We start from the raw sequence: 27,459 nt of genomic DNA, 5'->3' as shown, positions 1-27,459 counted from the left end.
GTCAAAAAATTGACTGCTTACTAGAACAAATACACAGTTGTTTTACATCATTTAAATAAAAATCCTCATTTCACTCAGATTTAACAGCAACAAAGTGACATAATTATAATAATGCAATATTATGGTTTTAAGAAACAAGCTATAAGAGGAGGAAAATCATCTCAAATGGTTTTAGTATCAAGTCTTCAACCAAAAAAAAAGGTTCATGTTAAAAAAAATTAAGTGCTCATAATGGGTTTTTCAATGGCAGATTCGCAATTTATTCACTTTAATTTACTTTAATATCTAATTTAGTTAACCTCCGTTTAAATTCCGTCTGAAATCTGTTCCTGACAGTGGGAAGCCTATTACGCTGTCAACTACCACTTTCACAATTATGTTACTGTGAGTTGCAGCTTTCGAAAGACCCGGTGATAATGTCAGCGTGGGATGGAAATGATTGTGTGTGGAAGAACCAGCAGGTCCCCCCGCCTCTCAGCGACCGAACTCACCCACTCTCCCGTTACCCGGAAGTATGCAGAATTCCCAAAGATGGCGGAGCAAGGTCCGATGGCGATAGCTATGCGGCTAAGAAATCAGCTGCAGAACGTCTACAAGCTCGACCCTCTAAGAAACGAGGTGAGTGAAAGAAACAAAAATCGCTTCAGCGTCCCGTTCATCGCCGCTCTCCACCCGCGTGTGCTGTAAACGCGCGTGAGAGGAGCGATAATCTGTGTGGCGCGAAAGCCGAGAGATGGAGCGCGAGCCCGAGCTGCGTGTCTGCGCAGGCGTGAGTGTTGCGAAGAATCAATCCACTGTGTCTAGCGATTGTGTTTTTGTTCTCCGTGGCGAGGCTTTTCTTGTCAGATCTGGTCCAGGTCGAAGCTCGTGCCCTGTAGTTTGTCCCAACTCCAAAACTGAACACGCTGATAAAACTCTGCACTAATATAACGGTCACCCTGCATGTCTCGTGTTGCGATCTGATGTCCCACATGTTTATTAATGCGCACTGGCTCTTACGAGCGAACAAGTGCATCGATATGATATAATGCAACGTGCTTTAACTGTAGCGCGTGCCCGTGTTGACGGGATATGCGTTCACTTCAGAATCCAGTCATGGGACGTAATGTGACCCCTAAGGTGCATTTGTGTGTCTTGGCGTTTTCTTACCTCGACATCGATTCCATGTTTAATTCAGTAGCTTGTGGTGCTGGCAGTGATTGATACTAAACCCGCACTCGCGGAGATACTTTGGTGGTTCGTTTAACCAATGGCAGGTTTGTTTACAATTTTGACACCTGACTTGCTGAAAACTGAAGCGCGCTCCAAGTGAAATGAGCGTGCGTGTGATAGTTGTACGCAACAGAATTCGCTTTTGTAACTCACACAGTTGTCAGGGGTGGCTTTTAAGTCTTAAAAAAACATACTTAATCATTTAGCTTTAAGTTAATTAAGCAATTGTTACAGTTGAAATTGCTTTGGTCATATCTAGTTTGCCTTTCACTTTTAAGCAGTCATGCAGTTTGACTGTTCAGTCAAAAATAGTTTTTTTACTGACTCTCTGACCATTCAAGGTCACTTTTTTTCTCTCAGTAGGATATTAAACAAATAGAGGTAAAGTTGGTTTTATATTCGGATATTCAGACTTTCTCTTAAATAACATAATTTCAGAAAAGTATTATTTGCAAATTCTAAATGGGACAATCATATTAGCAGCAAATGACGATCAAAGTACAATATTGTTCACAGTGAATTAGATAGTGTTAATGTTGTTTGAAGTCATACTTGCATGCTAATTCCAATCGAATATTCAAAGTAACATAATAAACAGTATAGGGACTTCTAAATGAAAGAATGTGCGAATATAAAACCAACTTTACCTCTATATTAAACAAGAATCTCTGCTGAAACTGTGATCCTTCGTGATTTATAAAGCTCAAGTAAACAGTCTTTGGCTCCTGGAGAGTCAAAAATATGAGCAATTCCAGCGTTATGGATGTGACATTTGCAGTAAAAACTTATAACATAAATTTGCATAGAAAGTATACCTTAACATTATATTGAAACTTGTGTTTATCTTTTCCAAAAAACTGACCACAGAGTCATGAGATCAGAAAAATATCAGTCTGTAAACATGTTTTGTACTTTATATGAGGAAAATAAAGATGCGTTATGGATGTGACAAAAAAGTCAGCAGGTTTGCAGTACACATACTTTGTAGAAATTCTGTGAATTAAACTGCACTACGCAAAAGAAATGATGTTAATCAAAAGGATAAGAGTTGGCTCTCTATAGAACAAACATAATTTATTTTATTTTATTTAAGATTTTCACATTTATGAGGAAACAGTGTCGTCATGGACTTGACACCTCTCTGTTATGGATGTGACAGATGTGAAATTGCCACTTGTGTGTCTTTAGTAAATCAAATATAATAGTTTTAAAACATTGATGGATGCATTTTTGAGTATTTCTAAAGTACTGTAAAATACTTGCTTACACAAAACCCCAAGAAACAGTTACCGTATTTTGGTGACAACTTAATTTTTTTCATGGAAAGGTTGACATTTGCACGAAATTGCTCATATATAGACAAAATAAAAATGAACTCCTTTGACTCCTGTCAACATTGAGGACTTGAAGAAAGTGTCGGCCTGTCCGTGACAGGAAGCTTTCTGCAACAGACTGTTGTAAATGTTAATGCACTCTTAACCATTTCCAGAGGTTTGGGATACAGGTATTACAAGCATTTACCTCCCAAAAGTACAAATTTACTCTCCTTCAAGCTGTCCCAAATCTTTTTGAGTTTGCTTTTAATGTTGAACACAAAAGAAGATATTTTGAATACAGAATACAGTTCTTCCATAGTTGACTGAATACAGTTGACTTCCATAGTAGAAAAATCAAATGATATGCTTTCCAGCTTTCTTCAACATATCGACTTTTGTGTTCAATGGAAGAAAGAAAGTCTGACAAGTGAAGGGTGAGAAAAAATAATGTATGAATTTTACGCTTTGGGTGAACTATAACTTTACAGATCTAAATAATGTTAGTTATTTTTGCTCAGACTGAACATTTTGCTTTAAAGACCTCGGTGTATCATCAGGATCCACATATACTCTAAAGTTTGTGGGTTACTTTAACTAAAACTTGGGTAAAATATGCACAAAACCTACTGCTGGCTTCAAGTTTTTTTAAGTTAACCAAATAAGTGTTCATAATTAACACATATTTACCCAGCATTATTTTTGGACTCCTCAAGTATTGGTGGCCATTGCCATGCTTTTTATGAGTAACCAGAGTCCATGGTTTCAGCTGAAAATCTTCGATTGTTCTGTTCCACTGAAGAAAAGTGTAATATACACTCACCGGCCACTTTATTAGGTTCTCCTGTCCAACTGCTCGTTAACTCAAATTTGCAATTAGCCAATCACATGGCAGCAACTCAACACATTTAGGCATGTAGGTCAAGACGATCTGCTGCAGTTCAAACCGAGCATCAGCATGGGGAAGAAAGGGGATTTAAGTGACTTCGGATGTGATATGGTTGTTGGTATTTCAGAAACTGTTGATCTACTGGGACTTTCATGCACAACCATCTCTAGGGTTTAAAGAGAATGGAATATTGATTTATTTCCAGTACCTTGTTGAATCTATGCCACAAGGGTTTAAGGCAGATCTGAAGGGTGTCCAACCTGGTAATCGCATGGGATGATACCCATTTTTAAGGTAAACCGCGTTTTGGAAAAGTCAAGGTTTTAAAACCGCAAGGCATTTTCAGATATAGCGTTCCTACGATATATGTAAGGGTTTTATTCATGTTTTATTTGAAGTTTTTTAGGACAACATTATCTCCGGTGGAAAAGATATTCAAAGATGTCATGAAATCAGTGTTTTTAAAACTAATGAAGGCAGCAGAAGTCAATGATTTATCGTATTTATTTAACTTGACATGTTTACTACTCTAAAATACTTTAAATGTTTCTTAAAATAAAATATATTCTCTTTAAAACAGTTTTTGTTTTTACCCAGACATTTAAAAAGAACATATTTTAGAGCAGTAATGGCACTACTGTAAAACCGTGACACCGAGATATTTTTATCCAACATTATCATACCGTCAGAATCTTTTACCAGTCCATGCCTACCTGGAACTAGTAAGGTGTACCTATTAAAGTGACCGGTTAGTGTAGATGTCATTGCTTAGATATTCTGTATGTGTCAGCTGTTACTTAAATTCAGACTCCAAGTAAATAACTCTCTCAAAATACTAATAGATCATAAAAACTGCATAATGATTATAGGAGATAAATTAGGTTAAAGCAGCTCAAATATTTGAAGTCGCTTTGGTTCTGTTATAATGCAGGACAGTGCTGGATTGAGTGTTTAACTGTATATGGGTCACAGACGAGATGTCCCATTTTGGAGCCTGCATCAAATTAAATATGGAAAAGGGATTGTAAATACACAGAAAACATACAAGTAAACAGTCCATTAGTTTTTCATTAACTTTTGAGCAATTCCTTGCAAATATCATGGAAAGAAATAAGTTTTATTTTAGCGATTAAGCTTTTTCTAAGGTGTTTGTGTACTGTACAAACACTCAAAAATGTCTCCGTCAATGTTCAAAATGTTCAAAGTATTTGATTTGATTTACTAGAGTCACACAAGTGCTAATTTCACATCTGTCACAAACACAACAAAGCTTTTTCCTCGAATATACAAAAATGTAAACAAAAATAAATTGTTCTACAGAGAAACAGCTCTTATTCCTTTTTTAGCATTGTTTCCTTTGAACTGTGCAGTTTAATTCACTTAATTTTTTACAAATTATATTGTTTACTGTAAATTGACAAGCTTTGGTAGCATCAATAACACATGTATGGTTCTCTCATGTCAAATATAAAACACATTTTCAGATTGACATTGGTCACACTTTATTTTGATGGTCCGTTTGTTGAATTTAAGTTACATTGCAAGAAATTCTCATTAGATTATACGTAGACTGACAGGTTGGGGTTAGGGTTAGTGTAAGTTGACATGTATTTGCAAAGTTTCTTATAGTCAGTTGAGTGTCTGTTAAAGGAGCAGTATCAGCAGATATTGAGCAGACAGTCTACTAATACTCAAATGGAGCAACAAAATAAAGTGTTACCTTGACATATTTTACCCTTAACTCTGTGGTTAGTTGTTTTAAAGCATATAAACAGATGTCTCAATATACTGTTAACATATGTGAGTTTAGGCTCATACATAATGCGTGAATTTCTCCTTTGAGAACATAAATTGTCAAAAAATCTATGTGAAATAATGCTCCATTTTCAATTAGCAAAACACAGTATTTGATGCAAAAAAACATAACTAAATATTTTGACCAGTACTAATTAAACTTAGCTGGGGGGATACGCAATTTTAAATAAAGGATCATACACAATTTTATACAGTTTTAAATGTTTACACCTAGTGGTTTGAATGGAATTGTAGCGGCATAGTATGAAGATCACAATGAAAATTGCAATAACTGCTTGATCTTCAAAAATTTAATTTAAAATGTTATTCGTTTATCCTTGTTCATACTATAAAATTACATGCTACAAAATGCATGCATGAATGCTCACACACAGATCTGGCTATAGTTTTCTGACCTGTATGTTATGTTATGTTTGTTGTATTGTACATGATTTGTCTCCTGTAATTTGTTCATCTGTTTATAAAAAAGTAAGTATATAAAACTATTATTACACTGAATGACATACTTTTGGTTGTCTTCTGTTAATAGTGTGAAAACATATAAAAAATAAATAAATATAAATATATATATATATATATATATATATATATATATATATATATATATATATATATATATATATATTAGAACAAAATAATATGAAAAAGTCGCATTTAACGTTTATTGTTTTGATACTTGAAACCCCTTAATTTTTGACCTACACCTACCTACAATCACAATAAATTCTGTTGAGCATGTGAACACAATGAACACAATGGCCAATCAGCAGTGTTTAAGTACAGCTCTTAAATGTTAGCGAGAAATTGACGTTTTAAAAATTTCAGTACCAAATACCGTTTGGTACCGAACTCGACACTTTTGACAAACCTACTGTAGATACGCATTCATGAACTTCTGCTAATGTTACTGAATGTCCACTGGCATAATAATCTCTGACCTGTTTTTTTTCCTGTATTGTACCACAGGAAGAAGTTAAAATTAAGATAAAGGACCTAAATGAACACATTGTGTGCTACCTCTGTGCAGGATACTTTATCGATGCAACCACCATCACAGAATGTCTCCATACATGTAAGTATCTATCTTTCTTTTAGTTACTCTCTATTAGATTTAACAGCCTACATGCTAGAGAAACTCTCAACTACTTTATTTTTGTTGAATATCTGCTAATTTTCTTTCCCACCATCTCTTCCCAGTCTGCAAGAGTTGCATTGTGAAGTATCTCCAGACCAGCAAGTATTGTCCAATGTGTAACATCAAAATCCATGAAACACAGCCGCTGCTGAATCTGAAGTTGGACAGAGTCATGCAGGACATCGTCTATAAATTGGTTCCAGGTCTACAGGAGAGTGAGTACAGAGAAGTGGAAGGTTTAAACGTAAAAGAGTTTAAACGAAGTTTAATCCTGCGTCTTGAACTTTACAGGTGAAGACAAACGAATAAAAGAGTTCTATCAGTCACGAGGTCTCGAACGCATCATACAGCCATCTGGAGAAGGTCAGTGACAGCATATACTGATGAATTATTATTATATTATGATATTAGTTATATTTTAATTTAAGATTTTTTTTTTTTTTTCATTTTTTTGTAAAAAATTGTATGTTTTATTTTTTAAGAATCAGTTCCAGATAATACAGGATTACCGTACACAAGCTTTGACCACTCAAAAGCCCACTTCTACAGATATGATGAGCAGGTCTCTTTATGTCTGGAAAGACAAAGGTAAGCCGACAACAATTTATTTTTACATCACTGTTCAAAACTCTGAGGTTGGTTGCTTAGCTTTTAGATTTTTATTTTCATGATTATTTTCATGTAAACAAAAAAGTAACACTTGTAAATGCTGTTCTTTGAAGTTAATATTCAAAACAAGCCTGGAAAAACCCCCCACAAAAAGTAGTACAACTGTTTTCAAAATACATTATAATAATAATAATAAGAATGTTTTTTGAGCACCATATCAACATAATAGACTAATTTCTTAGAATGTAACGCTATATGAACTTGCAAAAACATAAATATATAATAATAAATTATAATAAATTAATAATAATTCATATATATATATATATATATATATATATATATATATATATATATATATATATATATTAAGGCTGCAGAAAAATCTAGTGTTGCAATGTTTTGCTGTTCTGCAATATATTGGGATATGAATACAATTTCATAATGTAAAATAATGTATGATTTTAGATTGCATAATATTTATAAAAAATCTACAAGCAGATAAATACAATGAAGAAAAAGATGAAAATTAATTACACAATGATATAATGCTTTCAGAGGTTTCATAATATATGGAAACAGTAGTTGAAAAATACAATGCAAAATAATAAACATCGTTGTAAAAATAACAATAAATATTCAGATGTTATTAAAGTTAAAAATTTTAACATTGCATATTCTGCGATGTGATTCTTGCGAATTATCATATTGCGATATCTATGCTAAAGTTATATTGTGCAGCCCTAATATATATATGTTAAATAATGTTAAAAGAGGCGTGGCTAAGAATATTGTGGATGAAGTAATCAAACATATATATATGGTAATTTCCATAAATGATCATACACATTTTTAACAAAAAACAAATATTTTAGTATTGTAAGTAAAGGCATCATTGGTTAAATCCTAAAGTATGTGTCAGTTCAAAATAAACAACATTTATTTTGCGAATAACTAATCAATTGTTCAATCAATTGAGTTAATCTACTGAAAACAAAATATATTTGTTTTGGTAATCTTTAATTTAATTGTTAAATTAAATTTAATTGTAAATTGTTAATTTAATCTGACAATTTGCTTTTGCGTCGGAAGTAGCTGTCCTTTTCTGATGATGTCAGTTTGATGACTTCATCCACAATATTCTTAGCCACGCCCCTCTTATCCTTAGTTTATTTTGAGAGAGTGATGCGCATAAAGAAAGCCCCGCCCCCTGCTCAATATTCTGTTTCTGTTGAACATACTGAAATAAAAGTCTCAGCAACTTCCAGTTAACGTAGACTTTATGAATCATGTTTCAGAAGTATATATTTTACATTTTTATTTATTTATTTATTTTTCTGTGGTCAAAAGCTTCCTCTTATCATTTCGTCTTGTTTTTACAGTTCGTCGTTTTCTGGCAAAGACAAAAATAAATTAACTCTACAGGTAAGACAACAGCCTAAACAGGAATATGGACGTACATTCATTTACTCTTAACTTTAGCTGTTTTACTATTATAAGTGACGATGCATTTTCATGTTTTCTATTTCCGCAGCAGAAATTTGTACGTTGTTCAGTCAGGGCGGAAGTACGGCATTTGAGGAAAGTGTTATGTCATCGACTCAACGTGGAAAAGCATCAGGTCTGACACTATTTTTCATCTTTTTTTCCCCCATTGCTTTTATATTTTGCACCAGAATGAAACGGATTGTTACCTTCAGTTGCCTTTTTTTGTCCCACATTTAAATGCTATCAAAAACCTACTTTTAAAAAATAAAGAATGACTGTAATTTCAAAAGCAACTCATGAACACTGTTTTAAGTGTAATGCCAACCCTTTCCCCCATGTACATTAAATGTGCTTGTTGTTGTATTTATTTTTTGTTCTAAAATACAAATTACGATTGTTCTATCGTGATTTACAGAGGACACACTAAAATGTCAGTGTAACAATAGTTTGCATAACTAAGTAATATTGTCAGCAGTGTTGGGGAAAGTTACTTTTGAAAGTACTGCATTACAATATTGAGTTACTCCCCTAAAGAGTAACCAGCTGCGTTACTTTTTTTGTAAGTAATGCGTTATGTTACTTTTGAGTTACTTTCGCATTTCTTTTTCTGACCTGGCTGAGGCCTGATCTCCTTTAGAACTTGTTTTTCTTTCTTTCTTTCTTTCTTTTCTATTATTAGAGGAGTTCTGCAATTAACGATGCACGTATAACCTACACCTACATTTACCTTTGAAAAAACAGAAATTTTAGGATGTTATCTGAGACCCCAGGCCCAGAGCTTTACATGATATAGATACAGATTATTGAAGGCTTAAAGCAATGTGTTTACTACTTTTGTACTATTAGTCTTAAGTAAAATCACTGTCCATTTGAGACTATAATCCCATTTGCTTTTCTTCGATGCTTCCAAAATATTGAACACATTCTCTCATTGACTGTGTGGTTCATTGTGATTACTTTAAAGGTGCTGCATGTAAGTTTTTGACTCTTCTAAAGCATAAAAATAGCATAATATGTTTGCAGAAATTTAAGAAACATGCTAAGTGAACATTCTTGTTTATATGAAAAACAATGCTGAAGTCAGATATTCTGGAATGCTGCTGGAACGCTCTCTTTGTTTATGTTCTTTTAAGCTGTCCACTGTAGGGCTGCACGGTTAATCAAAAAAGGATCACGATCTCGATTCGACCCTACACACGATCTTAATTCAGCTTTTCTACGATTCAGCCAATTAAATTTTCAAGGTCAGGAAAGAAGCAAGGCAGTCGCACAGTTCATCACAGGAACATGAACACCTTCCAATGGTGTTAAAATAGTCAAATACTGAATTAATATGGTACAATTAACCCAGAAATGTCATTTCTGTCTTCTTGTAATATTTATTCACGACCGTCAAATCACACGTGAGCTGACCGCGAGGCTGTTTGTTTACTGTCAAGAACGCATGCACATAAATGGCGGCTACTTTAGTGAACACAACCTGCATATGCTGTGAATAACAGGTAATGAAGTTGTAAATAATATTTAGTTTGTTGCAGAGCGATCATTTGAGAGCTGCGCTGAAAGAATGATTTGCATGTGTGTGTTTTAATCACAGTGACAGCAGTCATGAGCAGCACTTTGAAGTGAAAATGAAACTGGCCACACATTTAAATGGTCATGTAGGAGCCATACGTTGTACATTGGCGAATGGCCACAAGGTGTCAGTAGGAGAGTATATAACTGTGGCTTCACTGCATGGAGGAAGAGAGCGTTGGTAGGAAGCACACAGTTTTTGACTGTAACTCAACGTAACGTAACAACTTAAGGTAACAGAGAAGTGTACATTATAGAGTAAGGAAAATTGATGAAGGATTTCTGTTGATTGGAAAATAAAGACGTTTTTTTTTGCATCTATTTTGCCTACGGATTCTGACTAAAAAACTTGCTTGCTCTACCAACAATAGCGGCCATGGAACAATGCTACAGATCATATGGCATTTTACAGATATAATTACGACAAGCATTTGATATGTTTCATAGCTAACACAAAGTGTTGTGCATGAAAATAAATGTTTAACAGTGTCTGCACTCTAGCCTGTAATGTTGAATATAATGCAAAAAGAAATCTGATAATGACATGTCAGATTTTACCAGTAAAAATAACTGGTCTAATAATGCTGTCAATAACAGATGACGAGCACATGTCTTAAACATAATAAATCAACTTCATGATTATGAATAGTTCTATTCTGATGTCATCATTTTACTGTGAATTAACAAACTGGACATATTGAAAGTCTGTTTAAGTCCACCATAATGACTATACAAAATTTAGCATTTTAAGCAACAGTAGACCTACACATAGGCCCAATATTGTTGTTGTTGTTTTACCATATCATCACCTTAGAATTATAAAGTTCTATCTGACATTTTTGTCAAAATTTAATTATCGACATATTCTTACTAAATGAAAACTTATTTACATTATCGGATGTTTTTTTATAAGTTGTTTACATTTTAAAACTTAAAAAAAAAAATTTCACGTATACGGTTTGCTATATGGATTGCAAAAACGTTGAAGCTCAATATCCCAAAATCATTCAGAACGCAGATAGAACCTTATAATTCCAAGGTGACGAAATGTTTGAGAATTAACAATAATAATAACCCACTCATATTAACCTTTTTTTTACATCTAAAAAATTTGTGAGAAAGAATCATGATCTTGATTTTAAGCAAAAAAAGATATTCACATTTTAGCCAGAATCGTGCAGCCCTAGTCCACTGCCAGTTTAGCCAATTATATTTCAGCACCCTGGGTTGCCTTGGTGGGAAACCGAGTATTTCATTCATTCATTCAGAAAGGCTCTGAAAGCATGCGTCCGTGACCGAAATGCGAGATCTGGTGGACAATATCTTATGTATTCCGAAATGAGACAGGTTCAGTTCCACATGAGGTTATTAAATAGCAAACTATATAAATATTACGAGCGTAAATGGCAGAAATGTAAATACAGCCATTTAGAAGCTCAAAATATGCACTCACTCACGAAATGGTAAGGTTTATAATCCATTTAATACATATTAACCCTTCTTAATGTTAAAGGGCACCTATGGTGAAAAATCTACTTTTCAAGCTGTTTGGACAGACATGTGTGTAAGTATAGTGTATAGACCATCATATTCAGGTGATATAAACACATACAGTCCTTTTTTTTCAATTTAACAACAAAAAAAAAAAACGGTGGACTAATTGGAGCGGTTATAGACCGACCGCAATTTTACGTAGGAGTGCGGTCCCCCCGCCCACCAATATTGATTGACAGCCTCGCGTCACGATCATATCCTCAGTTACTTGTTGCACGTCCACCATTTTTAGCATGTGAGTCAAATCGATATCACTAAAAGAACACCCTTGCTCTATTTTTTTGATGACAAGCTCATTGGGCTCAACACAAGATCAACATTCACCACATTATCGCTGTAATCAAATTTATTGCTTGTACCTTTTGCGTGGCGCGGTGCCGTGCATTTTGGAGTTCTTGGCGTGGGTTTCTGTCGGGGTGAATGCGGCAGAGCTTCTGGTCAGCGGCTCGGCGCTGTGTGGGTTTCTGTCGCAGTGCACGCGGCGGAGCTTCGGGTCAGCGGCTCGGCGTGGGTTTCTGTCGCGGTGCACGTGGTGGAGATTCGGGTCAGCGGCTCTCTCAGTGACGGTTGGGTTTAGGGGCAGGGTTGGGTGACACGCTTCCTTTTTAAAATCGTACATTTTTGTACGACTGAACTCGTGCAAATTAATCCCTAAACTAACAAAATGTAAAATACTTGCGTGTCCTCGTGAGATCAGGCTGGTTCAAACTGATCTGCAGTCAGTGAGATGTTGATCAAATCCTCTCAGCTCTGTTGTTTTACAGCCTGTTTTCTTCTTCTGTCCTCATTGTTTGCTGTTTGTTGCTCTACAGGTCCAGATGTTATTCAATAACGAATCGCTTCCAGATCACATGACCATGAAGCGTCTCTGGCTCTCTCACTGGTTTGGAAAGGTATCGCAGTCTCAAGCATCTCCAGCCAATTTCATACCGCATTCTTTCACACCATCAGCCTTGCTTGCGTTCCCATTAGGTGGGATCTTGATATATCTGGCACATACTAGCGATTTAACTCGCTGAAGGAATCTTCTGAGGGAAATCGCAGGCCGAGATTTATTAGCACTAGGAAAAGCCATATGCCTGATGTCGCCTTGCGGTCTGCAAAATGCAATGGTCTTGTTGTTCTGCTTATTGCCTGATGCAGTGTCTTGCTTTGGTTTTTCGAGTGTTGTGAGAATTAAGCAAGTAGTCGTATGTCTTGTATGTTTTACAGTGCGACCGATGATCTGAACGCAGTCTCTGTTTAGTGTCAACATCTTTAGCCTTTTTTTTTTTCATTCAAGTGTCTCTGATTTGAATATTTTCCTCTTTTTTTCTCTCTCTTTCTTTTTAGGCACAACCACTGGTACTCCATTACACTATAAAAGACAAGCGGACGAGATAGGAGTGTGTGAAAATATCAACTGGTGTACATATTTTGTATTTCACATATTCTATTTTAATAGATTTCTTGTGCATATAAACTTATTTTTTGGTTTTGTATTTTTTGAAAATAAATTTTAAGTGGTTAAAATTGTATTGAGCGTGTTCTATTGTGGTTTTAATTATTTTCTTTTTGCATAAAAAAATATGCATGAAACATTTTAAGGTGTGTTTGATGCACGTGTTGCATGCACAGTTGAAGTCAGAATTATTTGCCCCCCCTTCGAGATTTTTTTTTTTTTTTTATATATTTTCTAAATGATGATTGACAGAGCAAGGAAATTTTCACATTATGTCTAATAATATTTTTTCTTCTGGAGAAATTCTTATTTGTTTTATTTCAACTAGAATAAAAGCAGTTTTTAATTTTTAAAAAACATTTGAAGGACAAAATTATTAGCCTCTTTCAGCAATTTTTATTTCAATTGTCTACAGAACAAAACAATCATTATACAATAACTTGCCTAATTACCCTAACCTGCCTAGTTAACCTTATTAACCCAGTATAACCTTATTAACCTAGCCTTTAAATGTCTCTAAGCTGCAGAGAAGTGTCTTGTAAAATATAATTTACTGTCATCATGGCGGATTAATACATCAGATATTAGGAATTATTTATTAAAAATATTATGTTTGGAAATGTGTTGAAAAAAATCTCTCTGTTAAACAGAAATTGAGTAAAAAATAAACAAGGGGTCTAGTAATTCCGGGGGGTTAAAAATTCTGACTTCAACTGTAGCTACTATAGTAATTACGCAAAATTATATGTAACCCTTGTCCTGACCTTAACCATATTAAGTACATGTTAAGTACAACTAACCTTTGCCCTGACCTGAACCACATTAAGTACATGTTAAGTACAATTAATTAATATTACTTAGTAATTAAATGATTCGTTTTACTGTAACAAGGACACCTTAAAATAAAACATTAACAAAATAAATGCGATTAAACACATTAAATGCGCTTATAAAAGGTTTATTGTTATGGCTTGGTTTAAAGGCTGTAAATAATTACAGAAATTATGTATAAAGTACCGGGTTTTACACAATTCCTTTATGTTGTTAAATTTATTAAGGTAAATGTTTTCCCAGATTTAATTGGATTCGACATAAACAATTAGGCTCCCCAGAGTTGGTTTGGGCTGGAAGGGCATCCGCTGCGTAAAAATGTGCTGGATAAGTTGGCGGTTCATTCCGCTGTGGTGACCCTGAATTAATAAAAGAACTAAGCCGACAAGAAAATGAATGAATGAATAAACAATTAGGTTGTCCCAAAAACAATTTAAGAATAATGGGTTGGTTTAAAGGCTGTAATTAATTACAGAAATTAGTTACTGGTGTAATTAGACATTGTAAAAAATACTGGGCTTCACTCAAGACAAATCGATGAAGTTAACTTAACCGTGTTTACAAATTTAAGTGGCTTCAACATAAAACAATTAAGTTGTCCCAAAAAAAAAAACACTTAAGAATTGTTGTTTCAACTTATTCTAAATAAGTATAACAAGCAGCAAAAGTATTTTTTTAAGTGCAGACGGGTATTTTGCAATAATGTATGTATACAAAATAGATGCATTGTACCAACAATTAATATCAGTGTAAGTGCATAATAAAATGGGACCAAAATTGCGTAAAAAGTGTCCTTGTTACACGATGCATTTAAAATCTTAATAACAGTTATGCCTAAATACGTACAAACATAACCCTCATCCTACTCCAAACCATTTAGTAAGTAGACATACTCCTTACTTAAATCTACAAAGTTAACAAAGACACCGTAAAATAAAGTGACAACCTAAACAGATGTATTTCGAAGTGAGCCGCTAGGGCGCGGTGTTGGTCTTCAGGAGAGCTTTACTAACACTGCTGCTCGCCGTCAGTCACCTCACATTGACTGTTAACATCATTTCGAGGCATTTTCAACTCGGGTGAAGTGCTCTTTAGATGTAATGTAAACCTCAGCCAAAATGTCAAGTACTAGCCGCGGTACTAGGGAAAAAACATACTTGTGTCAACCCCAAAAATTCAAGCGTCACAAGAGGGGATAGTAACTCTTATGTAGGCTAACGACTGTAATTAGGCGCTTCAGTTCTCGCAAACAGGAAAACAAAAATCTGTCACTCAAACATCAACAGATTTTCAGATGTTCTGTCGGTCAGTGAGGACAATGTTCTGAAAATGGACGATTTCAAGAATAGATACACTTTAATAGAATGTATCCGCTTTGTTAGTTAGTTACTTTGAGACTAAATGGCTACACTGATTTTTGCTCTTAAGACCAGCCCCATCCTTTTAAAAGTAGTTTACAGCATGGCTTCAAAATAATCAGACATATCAAATATGATTTTTTTTGTTTGTGTTTATTAGTGTAGTTTTATTTTATTATGCTACTGCAGTAGCAGGCCCATAGCGAGCCCGGTAGGGTTGGTTCTTTTTTCTCAACTGTGGATCTTTTTGCAGCTATTCGCCTCATTTACTGTTTATTTGTGGGATTTACATTCTGCATTTTGGTGACATTTTAAGCACTATTTTTTAGCTGGATTAGCTTGTGGGATGGTCATCATAATCACTTTTTAATGTACCAACATATTTCCTATTGATTTAGAATAAATAAAAATGAATACTTATTTTTAAAATACAAATTTATTACATAAAAAAATAGGAATCTGTTAAAGTTTTAGATTAAAAATTTTAGCCTACTGTCATTTATTATGCAAATTAAAAAACTGACCATCATCTTTCCTCAGTCAGAATTTGCCTATTTAAATAATTTAAAAAATAAAACAATAATAATAACAAAAAAAGAGCTTTATGATTTGTCTTGCCTGTCTTATGAAAAAAAGTACATTTGATCGAAAATTTTTGGATGACAACAATAGACAAATTAGTATTTAAATTAATATGTTTTATATTAATATTTATATTAATATATTTTAATATGGTCTGCTTTTAGTGCTTCACATATTTCATTAATATTTTTTTTTTGTTTTAAGAATAAGCTCCAAGATTTAGAATAAAATTTACTTAAAATGTTTTCTCTATTTAAAAAGAATACAGTAGTGAAAGATGACTTCACTTACACCCGATTGTATGTTTTTTTGCACAGCTGGATGTTGGACTCATGAAAAATAATAGTTTGCATTGGCCAAAACTGATTAGCTGAAGTCACATGATGTGACAGTCAACAGATGATTCAGCTTGGCCTTAAAGCCTTTCTAAATGGGTTATTTTCTAAATTTATGATGGTGTAGCAGTCAAAATAGGACAAATGGTCCATGTATGGGACACATTCTGGACCTTGTCATTGAGGGTCGAGAATTTGTGGTCTTACGAACCACCCGAACCCCACTGGCTACGGGCCTATTTCATAGGCCATATTATGCGTTAAATCCCCTATGAGGTACGTGCTTTAGAGCACGACTTTGCTCTTCTTTGTTTGCAATAAATGTTTCAGTAATCTTAAAAACTTAACTATAAATTAAATTAATACTTAAATATTTTAAATAAAACAGATATATAGGCAATTAATGTAGCCTATAATTATAGGCCAATATAAAATATATTAGTTTAATCCATATTAAGATTAAAATAAAAGGCCTGTTTTAAAATATGATATCGCTAAAATAGATAAAATATCTGTTTAATCGTTAAAAAATAAATAAATACATAAATAAAGGGCAAGCTTAGATTTTTTTCTGTAAAACTACTTAGTCCAAGATGATATGGAGTTTAATAGCCTATATTTAATCAAACAGACTAAATAAGCGTTATTTCGTTTGATTTCTGATATTATTTTTTTCATAGCTGCCATGTAAATTTAAAAAAATAAAAGGAACACTTAAAAATATTAATAATAACAAAACTCTATAGGATATTTTAAACGAAAATATGGGTCAAATATGGATAAACCTTTTTTTATTATTCCAACAGTATACTTAATATTATATGAAATAATCCAACATTTTAAGAAAATTGAGAATAATAATTTAAATTATTCTCAATTTCCTTAAAAAAAACCCTGGGTTATTAATTAGATATTTCATGTAAAATGCTGGGTATTTAAACCCAAATTAAGAAAATTATGGGTTAAATTTGGTCCAATTAATTTAATAAAAAAATAACCCAGTAGTTGTGGATTAGTCCCTGTTACATCCAGAATGGAGTTTAATGTAATATTTGATAAAAAAAACAATTTGTCTATCCATGTAAATAGCCATCAGGGTTTCTGCAAGTTTCTTCAGGTAAAATTTAAGACTTTTTAAAGACCCTTTTTAGACCATTATAATTTAAATAGACTTAGGGCTAAACACTAAGTATTCTTTTCTAATGGATTACTAATAAATATAGTTTTTGTATTAATGGAAGCTCGTGTAGGGATGTGCTGCATTAGTTTTCTTTCTCTGCTTAGGCAATTTAAGGAAAATTCGCTGCAACAATGTCTAACTGCTGTTGTTTATCTCTTTGCAATGAAAACAAATATTAAAAAAATGTTTTAAGATGGACGATTAGTATTGGGTGTGGACCTAATTGAGTAGCTTTACTTGGGACAGATTTCAAGACCTGTTTTAAATGATTTAGATCAACAACATAATATTTAATTTACCTTTAAAATCGAAAATTTAGTTTTTGAAATTTGAGACATTAAGACAGTTAAAATCACTGAGCCTTACAAATCGAGTAATTTTACCTGCTTTAATCAAAAATTATCTTTGTATTTTTTCGGAAATTACACTTCAAATGCAAATATTATCTGTCTAATAGGCTAGCCTCACGCTGTGAAGTCGTGGCTTTCAGTCGAGCACATTAATATTCATATACCTTCGAATTCCAAACATTTCGATTCTCAGTAGGAACCCAAAGCATTTGGATCTATTGTTCAGACTTCAATCTGGACAGAAAACAGCAGGAGAATGTGCGTCTGCCTAGACAGCTCTGAGAACTGCGGCTCTTTGCACAATGCGCTCATAAAAATCTACTTGACTTTTCAACCCCAACTATTCCGAGCGATTAGGCCAATTGTACCTCCATCTTCTCGCTGCCCAAAACCGCTGCCTCGATCTGCTCACAACAGACACAAATGGGCCGAAATAAATCCGGCAGAGTCAAGAAGCAACAAACCTCCCCATTTCCATCGGGTTCCTTTTGAGATTTATTCATTAGGAACCGCATGCAAATAATTCGCTATTCATGGGCGTTTTTTGAACACACGGGCACAGATGTGGGGTATTATTTGGGCTCGACCGAGCGAAACTGTTAATGCGCGCTCAAAGGCGGGTTAACCTAATCAATCACGTTGACTAGTTTGTGTTAGAGAAGATTCATAAACCATATGGCGCAAGCTTTATGTTGTCCTCGTGACAATGTGAGAGGGGGAAACCTTGTTCAGTTGTCCTAATTAAGCTTCAAGCACTTAACACACACACAAACACTCCTAACGCACACAATGAAGCGATGTGTAAAAGTGCTCTGCCTCTTTCAGCTGTTTAACTCCGCGAGAGTGTGCCATAAAACAATTTGCATAAAGTATTTTATGCAAGGCACTTGTGCTTAATTATACTGTATAAATGCTTATGAAAGGGTAAATTTCAATTTAATTGCTGCCTTAAATTTTTAGGTGCTGCTAAACTATTGTTAATTTAATCAAAGAAACTACAAATTTAGTAAAAGCAGAGAGACATTTTAAAATTGTGGCATAATCATGGAAAAGAAAAGTGTGTTCATGGGAGAAATATTACTTTATAATTCGGCTCAGCATATACAGTGCATGATTAAATACTGACTCAAGGTAAAGAAACATTGTGAAATTACATATACCCTTTATTTACATAAATGAGGATTAAATAGAATGTTACAATAAATTTAACGAGTTAGATGCATCATAACTTGTTATATATATACACAACCTTGCCCTTGCATTGTTTTGGACATACATCTTTTTTTTTAATAATTTGTAAATAATGCCTGTAGGAATTGTGTCAGGAACTGGGATACATAATGTCAAACTTTGGGAAATTACAGTGCAGAACCAAGACTGAAAAAAAAGGTTTCTGAGGACATCTTGTGTTCTGAAATTATTTATAAATATATAATTCTACTCAGCTGAAAACTGAATTGAAAATCACTTTTGGCTTAAGAATTTCTACAGCGTTCATAAATGTGTGTCATAAATGGTGTAAACAATTGCACAGGTTTCCTTTGAGAAAAGAAATGGAGAAATAAAGCTTAAAATGTACATACACTTTTTGCAGTCTTGATACTGTACCATTTATCTCTAAGTGTTTCTTATGAAAGCGTATTCCTTAAAACCGTGTCTTCCATCTGGACGTCAGAATGTAGAGGTCCTTTCAATAAATTAAAAATAAGGGAGACAGAAAACGTTCCTTGCATTTCAAGTTCTTCCGTGCAAAAAGTCGTGAAAAATGCCCTTCTCTGAAAACAAGGGCCTGCGTTTAATCGTCCACCTCGATTTCCTCGTCCTCCTCTGAGAACTCGTCTGTGGTTTGGCCTCTGGACGAGGATGGGGACTGTGGAAAGGCTCTTGGGGAAAGACTGGGAGAAATGGGCCCCGAGCCACCGTGAGCGTCTTCCATGTCCTCCATGGACACCAGTTTCTGCAATGCCTGTGGTGGGATTTTCTTGAGAGACTCTACGTCCGCCTTCATCTCCTCCAGATCTCTCTTGAGCTTGGCCCGTCGGTTCTGGAACCAGGTGATGACCTGCGCATTGGTCAGCCCCAGCTGCTGTGCTATCTGGTCTCTGTCAGCCGGTGAGAGGTATTTCTGGTACAAAAACCTCTTTTCCAGCTCGTAGATTTGGTGGTTGGTGAAGGCTGTGCGGGACTTCCGTCGTTTTTTGGATGCCTGTCTTTGGCCAAAGGCGTTGATGTGTTCACGACCTTAAAATGGAAAGAAAGGAGAGTTGATTTCCAGGAACACATGACAGAAATAATGCATGCAGGCAGTGTGTGTGTGAGAGAGAGAGATCTATACAATTTCATATAAGTTGGTAAGTCATTCTCAAGCAATATACAGATTTATATTAAGTAAAAAAGCTTGACTGGATTTCCTATTTTTGCTTATTTGGACTACAATTTCTATGAAGGTTACTCAAAGTTCCTTGGTGGTCCTATTTTTGGATGTACATGTTTCTTGAGTTGCTATGTGGTTCTCTGGAGACTAAAAAGTCCTTAATAACTTCTTTATATTAGTGTTTTGTTTCTATAAATTTTACACCAACAAAGCAAACTGTACATATAATTTTTAAAGATTTTTTTTGCATAATCAAGCTGCAAAATCCTGTTTGGTTCAAATTAGAACTTTTATTTTTGAGTGTACACACTGTTGTGTTATGTGATAGGCCGCAGTTGTTCATTCCAGCTGCATAACAGCTGTTCTTGAAAGAAGGGGAGAAACTTTCCAAAACATCTGAACTATTGATTGCCAAGTAAATTTGAAATATTTGATGTGTTAATCAAGCAGCCTATCACGCCACAGGACTGGCCTCAATCGTATTACCGACGACCTTAACTGCTAGTTTGACCCACAGAGACAGACAGTTCTGCAATGTCAACACGAACGTCATGATCTAGAACTGTTTTCAGTAAATATGTCAAGCAAACATGAATGATTTCCATCACTTTAACATCCTCGTAAACGCACGTCGATTTTTATCATATATATCATATATCATATATATCATATATCATATATATGAAAATAAAAATAACTTCGTTCTGTAGAAAAGGGTAATTTAGCTACTGACATTAACGGATAAGGCAAAACATTTCATAAAAAAAAAATGAATTAAAAATAGCAATTCGAGAAAATGATTGCTTGTTTTAAGAGGGGATATTTGCTTGAGAATCTAAGAAGTTTTGATTTTCAGGGCGGTGGGTGAAATTCCTGAAATAGTGACAATCACACTCTACGAACCGCTATTGAAATTCGGTTTAAAAATATGTAGGCTATGACAAAGAATTTAATAAATAAGCTAAGGTTATCTTCTTTTTTACCTAAAAGCGAAATAAATATGCTCCTTTTGACTAACAAGTAAGAAATAGTACACATACATTTGTATGTGTTCGTAAAAGGCTATTTTGTTTAATCGATGTCGTGTAAAACATGCATTTATAAAATGATGGCTCGCATTTTCCAAAAGCGTCACTAAAAATCCATATGTGCATTGAAAACAAGTGCGATAATTCGTTAATAATTATGAACTTTTTACCTTCTGCTGCTTGTATAACGCTGACTTCCAAACCCTTAAATGTTTTGCTCGCCAGCTCCTCCAGCGCGCACAACGGCGAGGACGGGGCGCTGATCCCGTTCCGAGATGCGCTCGAGCCGGTTACTTTCTCCAGCACCCGCGGAGGGCACAAACTACCGACGGACTTCTTAACGGAGGGCTTGTTTAAGATATCCTCAATGCTGAACGGGGTGAGAGGCTTGTTGGAGTTGGCCGGAGGTGGGAGTTGGTCCAAGGGACCCCGCCGCCTCTCCTCGCCGCTGGACTGCAAAACGGATCCTGCTTTCATGTCTTTAGAGCTGGAGGTCATCTCAGTCCCAAGAAACTATTTCGAATAGAAGTCACCTAGCTCGCTCAAACTTGTTTATACATACAAAAGCCTTGTCTGTTCCTTTCTTTACAAAAAATCGTTGTTGTTCCTCACTCTGAAGAGGCTCTCCAAAAGCACCATGCTTCAGGCGTCACATGCAGGAAGGCACCCGAACTTTAGTCCTCATACGCGGTGTTCTCTGAGCTGCTCCATGAAGATCTTCACCGTGTGTAGCCTTAGTGTCTCAAGGAGCCTCAAAACAGCAAGCAACCGCTAACGAGTTCTTGTTGATTGCTTTTGTGAAGTTCAATTAGAGAAACACTACACTACTTGCTGACCCGCTGCTCCGTCGTCTTAAAGGGCCAGACCATAATAATGAATTGGACCGAGAATAGGAGGAGTTTCCCCCTGAAGTTTAAAGAGAGGGGAGATGGCTCGGGATGTTTATGCATCTGTTGATGCATCCCACTCCCACTTAGGGAAAACCACGTGCTCCACCCGTATACCACCCTGAAAAGGGAGAGTGTGTGCTCATTAACACCAACACAGCCTTGAGTAAAGCAGTACGTTAATTAATACAATTTCATTTTAAAACAACAACTCAATTTCAAAACAACAACAATGATGATAATAATAATAATAATAATATGATTGATGAAAAATGTACAGAAACATTATAGAAATGTCTATAAAAATCCACATTGATGACATTCAAAAATGCAATATTTCAGTAATAATATATTCAAGAGTTGCCCTAATGGCAACAACTTGCTAATTAATATTGCAGGGTGTGATTATTGCACTTTTGGAGGCTGTTTTGACAGCGTAATTGTCTCACACCTTGTGTATCTGCTGTCATCATAACGCCAGGCTTTCAGCACAATACAAATTATTTTACTGAGAAAGCCGCATCAGTTATTGGACAACAATAATATTACACAATATAAATACACAAATTTGTATATTCCTTTTTACACTAATTTCACCATACATTTCAATGTTGATGCTAACAAAATGTGTTGGTTTTTGAAGTAACCTCTTCAATACTTAAATGACTTTTTTATGCAAGGGCATACATTTTTTTAAAAGATTATTATCGTTATATATTTTTGACAGGAATTTTTCCTTTTCATATGATTTTAGAGACCGCTTGAAGAACTTATCAATAATTATATATATATATATATATATATATATATATATATATATATATATATATATATATATATATATATATATATATATATATATATACTGGACAGTTCCATTCTACGAATTTGTAAAAATGCTCGTGGGTAAAGAAGAAAAAGCAGCATATAGCCTACTTCCAGCACTGCTGTTCTGACACAATGCGCGTCGGAGAGAATCTCAAATGATGCTCGTGGGACTCGCAAGAATATGCAGGTAAGAATACATCGTGTTTTTTTCTTTAGAAAGCACCGGATATATGAAAGCAACGGCTGATGTACCAGAAGAATATATTTAACAAAAGCATATCTATTTTTTTATTCTTACACAACAGGTCGTGATTTCTTGGTGCATCCATAATAGGCTACGATATGTTTTCTTTGTCCGATTCACCTTGCTTTTAAACATTAACATTTTTTTTTCCTTTATAGGCCTTTATAATCTATTTTTGATGTGCTCCTAATTGTTTTAAACGGTAAATTTGTATCACTTGTAAAATGAATGAAATGGTTTGGCACTTAATGACTGAGTTGCTAAATTGTAAACAGGCCTATAAAATAAACACAATTGAAATGTCTTCGCTTAAACCTTTGCTAAGGCCTGGTGAACATTTTGGTGGTCCCCCTATAAATATAAAACACTGGGTAATAAAGCAAGCGGCGACGTTGACATCTGACAATATTTAACAGGGTTTCAATAATCGATTAGGGTGATAGATGTCTCTCTTACACGAGTCATTTGCGATGTATGGCCAGGTTGAAATATCGCATTGTCCGTGCCAAGAGCACCATATGGTGACATCCGTACAGGGACTGAAACGAGCCAAACAGCTCACGAGCAGTAAAAACAGCACGACATTCTATTAGTGCGGGTCCAAAGCGGTCGACGTGGGCGACACAGGGCCAAACTCAATAGAATATTTTATGGCAAATGAGCACCAATGCATTGAACAAATGTAACTAACCAGACTGCAAAAGACATACTAATGAGTTTACGCGTGTCACATCTGTTTCAGAAATGCACATTTTTTCTTTTTACAATTTTACAGAGCACACAAGAAATACACCTATTTGAAATTTCAATAAGGTCATGCTTTTTATAAATATTATCATAGAAATTTAATTAGATTTAAAATGCAATAAAAAAACAACAATTGACATTTTTGTAAATAAAATCAAATAGGTTTAACACAGCCTATTATTTGTTATCATTTGTTTAAAATGTGCGTTAATAATAATAATAATAATAATAATAATAATAATAATAATAATAATAATAATAATAATAATAATACAAATAAAGTCACACTTTACAATTAGGTTTCATTAGTTAATGTATTTACTAACATGAACTAATAATGAACAACGCTTGTACAGCATTTATTACTAAAACACTATTAATTACTAATACATCCAAATTCGTGTTTGTTAACAATAGTTAATGAACCGTTAGTTAACTAACAATAAATACTGCAACAAATGTGTTGTTCATTGTTTGTTCATGTTAGTAAATGCATTAACTAACATTAACTAATACAACCTATAAAGGGTGAGCAAAAATAATTACTCTTATCAGTCCAGTCGGCTTCAAATGTCCTTAACGAATTGGTCACCCCGGAATGCCAGGTCAGAGCAAAGCTGCTAAACCTATTAAATGATACACGGCTATTAATGTAATGTGGATAGATAGGATTTCTGATAGGGAGAATGATGCCCTTCAGCGCCAACAATAGCACATTCGCATTACCCCACAGAGGGCGGGTAGAGAAACCGAAGCTGAACATGGTGTTACATTTCTCTCAAATGCGCGAGCATTATTAGTTCTAAAGATAATCCCCGCCATCTCTCTTCTCCAAACCGCTCGGAGAGGATCCTGACGGTCTCAAGCGGAGCAGCGCTAATTCGAAAGCTTTTCTTTGGCCTAATTTAAACGTTAATTAGAAACAGAACACCTGACATCATCAATCATCAAGGCTTTAGGGGGAGCACGAGTTTTATTTTCGCCCAGCCCGTGTCTGCGTCACTTCCCTCAGCAGATACGCAGATGGAGGTGGCAGTGATCGGGCTACTCCAAACATTTATGGGATAAAGCTACTGTGCAAGGGATTGACTCGTTTTATCAATGCAACAAATGGAACAACATAAAACAGAACTGATATATATTTATATTGTTTTCACAATAGAACAATATTTAACAATATTAAAAAATCTAGTTGTGTAAAATTATTTCTCTTACAGAACTATTTACGCGTTAAATATTAAATGGATTACTCAAATATGAATAAAATCTTGGAATTTGCAAATAACTACTAACGAGATTATAACATTGCTACCGCTTTTCTGTAATCGAAAATTATACTGATATTATACGTAGCAAGATATAAATTGTTACCATTTTATTTTAATTTTACGTTTGTAACACAATTAGATTGATCAATTACAAACAATTCAATCAAAATAGCTGCAGCGTTGCAAAAGCTAGGTGAATATGATATATTAAACAAGCTAAAATAATAATACTTTACAAATGCGTAGCAAACTAATTTATTTTGCATTGCTTTCTCTTATTTTGTTCTTGCTAAAATACCTTAATCCATACCAATTGTATAATGTAAGAAACAATTAACTGATTCATTTTCAATCCTTGACGCTCAGATGTCATAGCAGGTGAATAGAAATAAAAGCTGAGTCGGTGACTGATATTAAATGTGTATTTCTCAGAAAACACCTCAGATGTTTTATCTGCACTGAACTTTAACACACTCGTTTCTGCTAGCATTGCTCACTCTTTTTCTCTCTCTCCCTCACCCAAACAGCTGTACTAACTACTATATAAACATGATACGGGGACATACGCATTAACGTGGAGCCAAGCGGTGACATTTGACTGTGATGAACCTATCGGGTGTGTTGTGAAGTGAGGTGTTACTCTGTGCATTTTTTTTTATTCATTTCTTTTCTTTTCTTTTCTAAAACACTGTCTTGACGCAGTTTGATCCCACACTGCTAACGAACCTATGAATATAGGTAGAGGTAAGATTTCTTTTAGAAATATTATAGAATTATTGAGTTTACCATTATGATCCAGAATTAAGAGGTAAAAAAGTGGATGGTATAGTGTCAGTGAAGCTGCAAATTCACACGGTGTGATTAACACGTTCCTTCATAGGGTATCTGAACTGTTAAACATCTATTTGGGTGCTTTCAACAAAAAAATTTGGGCCTCTAAATTGATGATCAAAAGCGCAATAGCATTTATGAGCAAAGCACATTAGAGTTTATATGCATATGTTTTTATATTTTTATATTTAAGATTACATGCAAATATATTAAAATGTGCAGCTATTATTGTTGTTATTATTGTTTGCATGTATGTATGTATATATGTATGTATGTATATATATATATATATATATATATATATATATATATATATATATATATATATATATATATACACACACACCAAAAATAAATACTAATAAAAAAATCTATTAAATAATAAGCGTATTTTATGCTGCACGTGTATATATATATATATATATATATATATATATATATATATATATATATATATATATATATATATATATATATATATATACACACACACACACACACACACACACACACACGTGCAGCATAGCAGCATAAAATACGCATATTATTTAATTGATTTTTTTATTTAGAATTTACTTTTGGTTTATTTGTTTAAACTAAAGACAATTTGTTGAAGCACAGGACTATAATGAGCTAATCAATGTGGTCATGAGTGTTAATTGTGTTTAATAATGTCTTATCGATGAGCGTTTCTTCCAATTTGACAAGCTCAAGTCAATTAAGGAGCAGCAAAATCGGAAATCCATTATGGTGAAGCGCGTGCACTTTTGACGGTCACAGGTTAATTGCGCGGGCGCGCGCTGGTTGAACGTGTCCAAAAAGCTCTCATTATTACCGAGACGCCTCTCTCTCTCTCTCTCTCTCTCTCTCTCTCTCTCTCTCTCTCTCTCTAAAAACAATATAATCAGAGTCGCCTGCTGTTTTACATCCCATGTTGCTTTTGATGGTGTCATGTTCAGCCGTATTTAGTACCTGTTGATGTTTTCTCTTTCTGTGGATGACAAATGCCTCGGCTCCCCAAAGCGCACGCACCCTCCCCAACAGCCCCGAGCCCGGACAAACGGACGCGCGGATCAAAGGCTCGGACCCCACCAGAGTTGTGTTGCACCCCGCCAGCGCGCCACTGGGGTCGGCTCGAGATCATAAAAAGGTCCGTGAGGGGCACGACTCCTGCAGAGGATTATGGAGCTTTTCGCCGCGAGTTCCGAAAAAAAGAGCAGGAAAGGTGTGAACAGGAGGAAATGGATTCGTCCGCACTGATAAACGCAGTTATTTGGATAGATCAGCAAAGCGTGGGAATCCGACGCAGGTCACTGCTCTTCACAAAACAAAAGTGCAATAAATCACATCAGTAACCTCAAAGCAATCAATGCTTTTGTTAGTACAAACCAACATCAAAACATGTCAAACAGTCAACGTCTTACAAATGAATACCTCATATGTATATCCAAAAACCCAAACCGTCGCTCCGAGTTATTTTTGCACGTCACATCAATTTTAACATGGAGACATTTCCATTCCCTCTCCACTGAACCCCTCCACCCCTTCTCTCCTCACCTGAATGAACGGTTGACACCCCAACACA

General features: G+C 34.8%; 2 protein-coding genes across 4 annotated transcripts; one reads left to right on the top strand and one right to left on the bottom strand.

The window, feature by feature from the left end:
* The first annotated feature begins 334 nt into the window (after positions 1–334).
* Positions 335–13,102, top strand: pcgf1 (polycomb group ring finger 1). 3 transcript variants are annotated; one of them, NM_001007158.2, is given in 9 exon segments: positions 481–618; positions 6,196–6,301; positions 6,427–6,579; positions 6,656–6,727; positions 6,847–6,952; positions 8,356–8,398; positions 8,508–8,594; positions 12,403–12,483; positions 12,923–13,097. In NM_001007158.2, coding segments are annotated over 9 exon segments (786 nt in total). In that variant the 5' UTR covers positions 481–531; the 3' UTR covers positions 12,974–13,097.
* Positions 13,103–18,807: 5,705 nt separating this feature from the next.
* lbx2 (ladybird homeobox 2) lies at positions 18,808–21,876 on the bottom strand. Its single transcript, NM_001007134.1, has 2 exons — positions 21,240–21,876; positions 18,808–19,908 (listed from the first exon to the last, which is right to left on the bottom strand). The coding sequence occupies exons 1-2, from the start codon at positions 21,565–21,567 to the stop codon at positions 19,463–19,465; spliced, it is 774 nt and encodes a 257-aa protein (NP_001007135.1). The 5' UTR covers positions 21,568–21,876; the 3' UTR covers positions 18,808–19,462.
* Positions 21,877–27,459: the final 5,583 nt, after the last annotated feature.

This window comes from Danio rerio, chromosome 14, assembly GCF_052040795.2.
Source record: "Danio rerio strain M-AB ecotype USA chromosome 14, GRCz13ab, whole genome shotgun sequence".
Taxonomy (NCBI): Eukaryota; Metazoa; Chordata; class Actinopteri; order Cypriniformes; family Danionidae; genus Danio; species Danio rerio.
The sequence above is the reverse complement of the archived record's forward strand: the minus strand, read 5'-3'. Positions and strand labels throughout refer to the sequence as shown.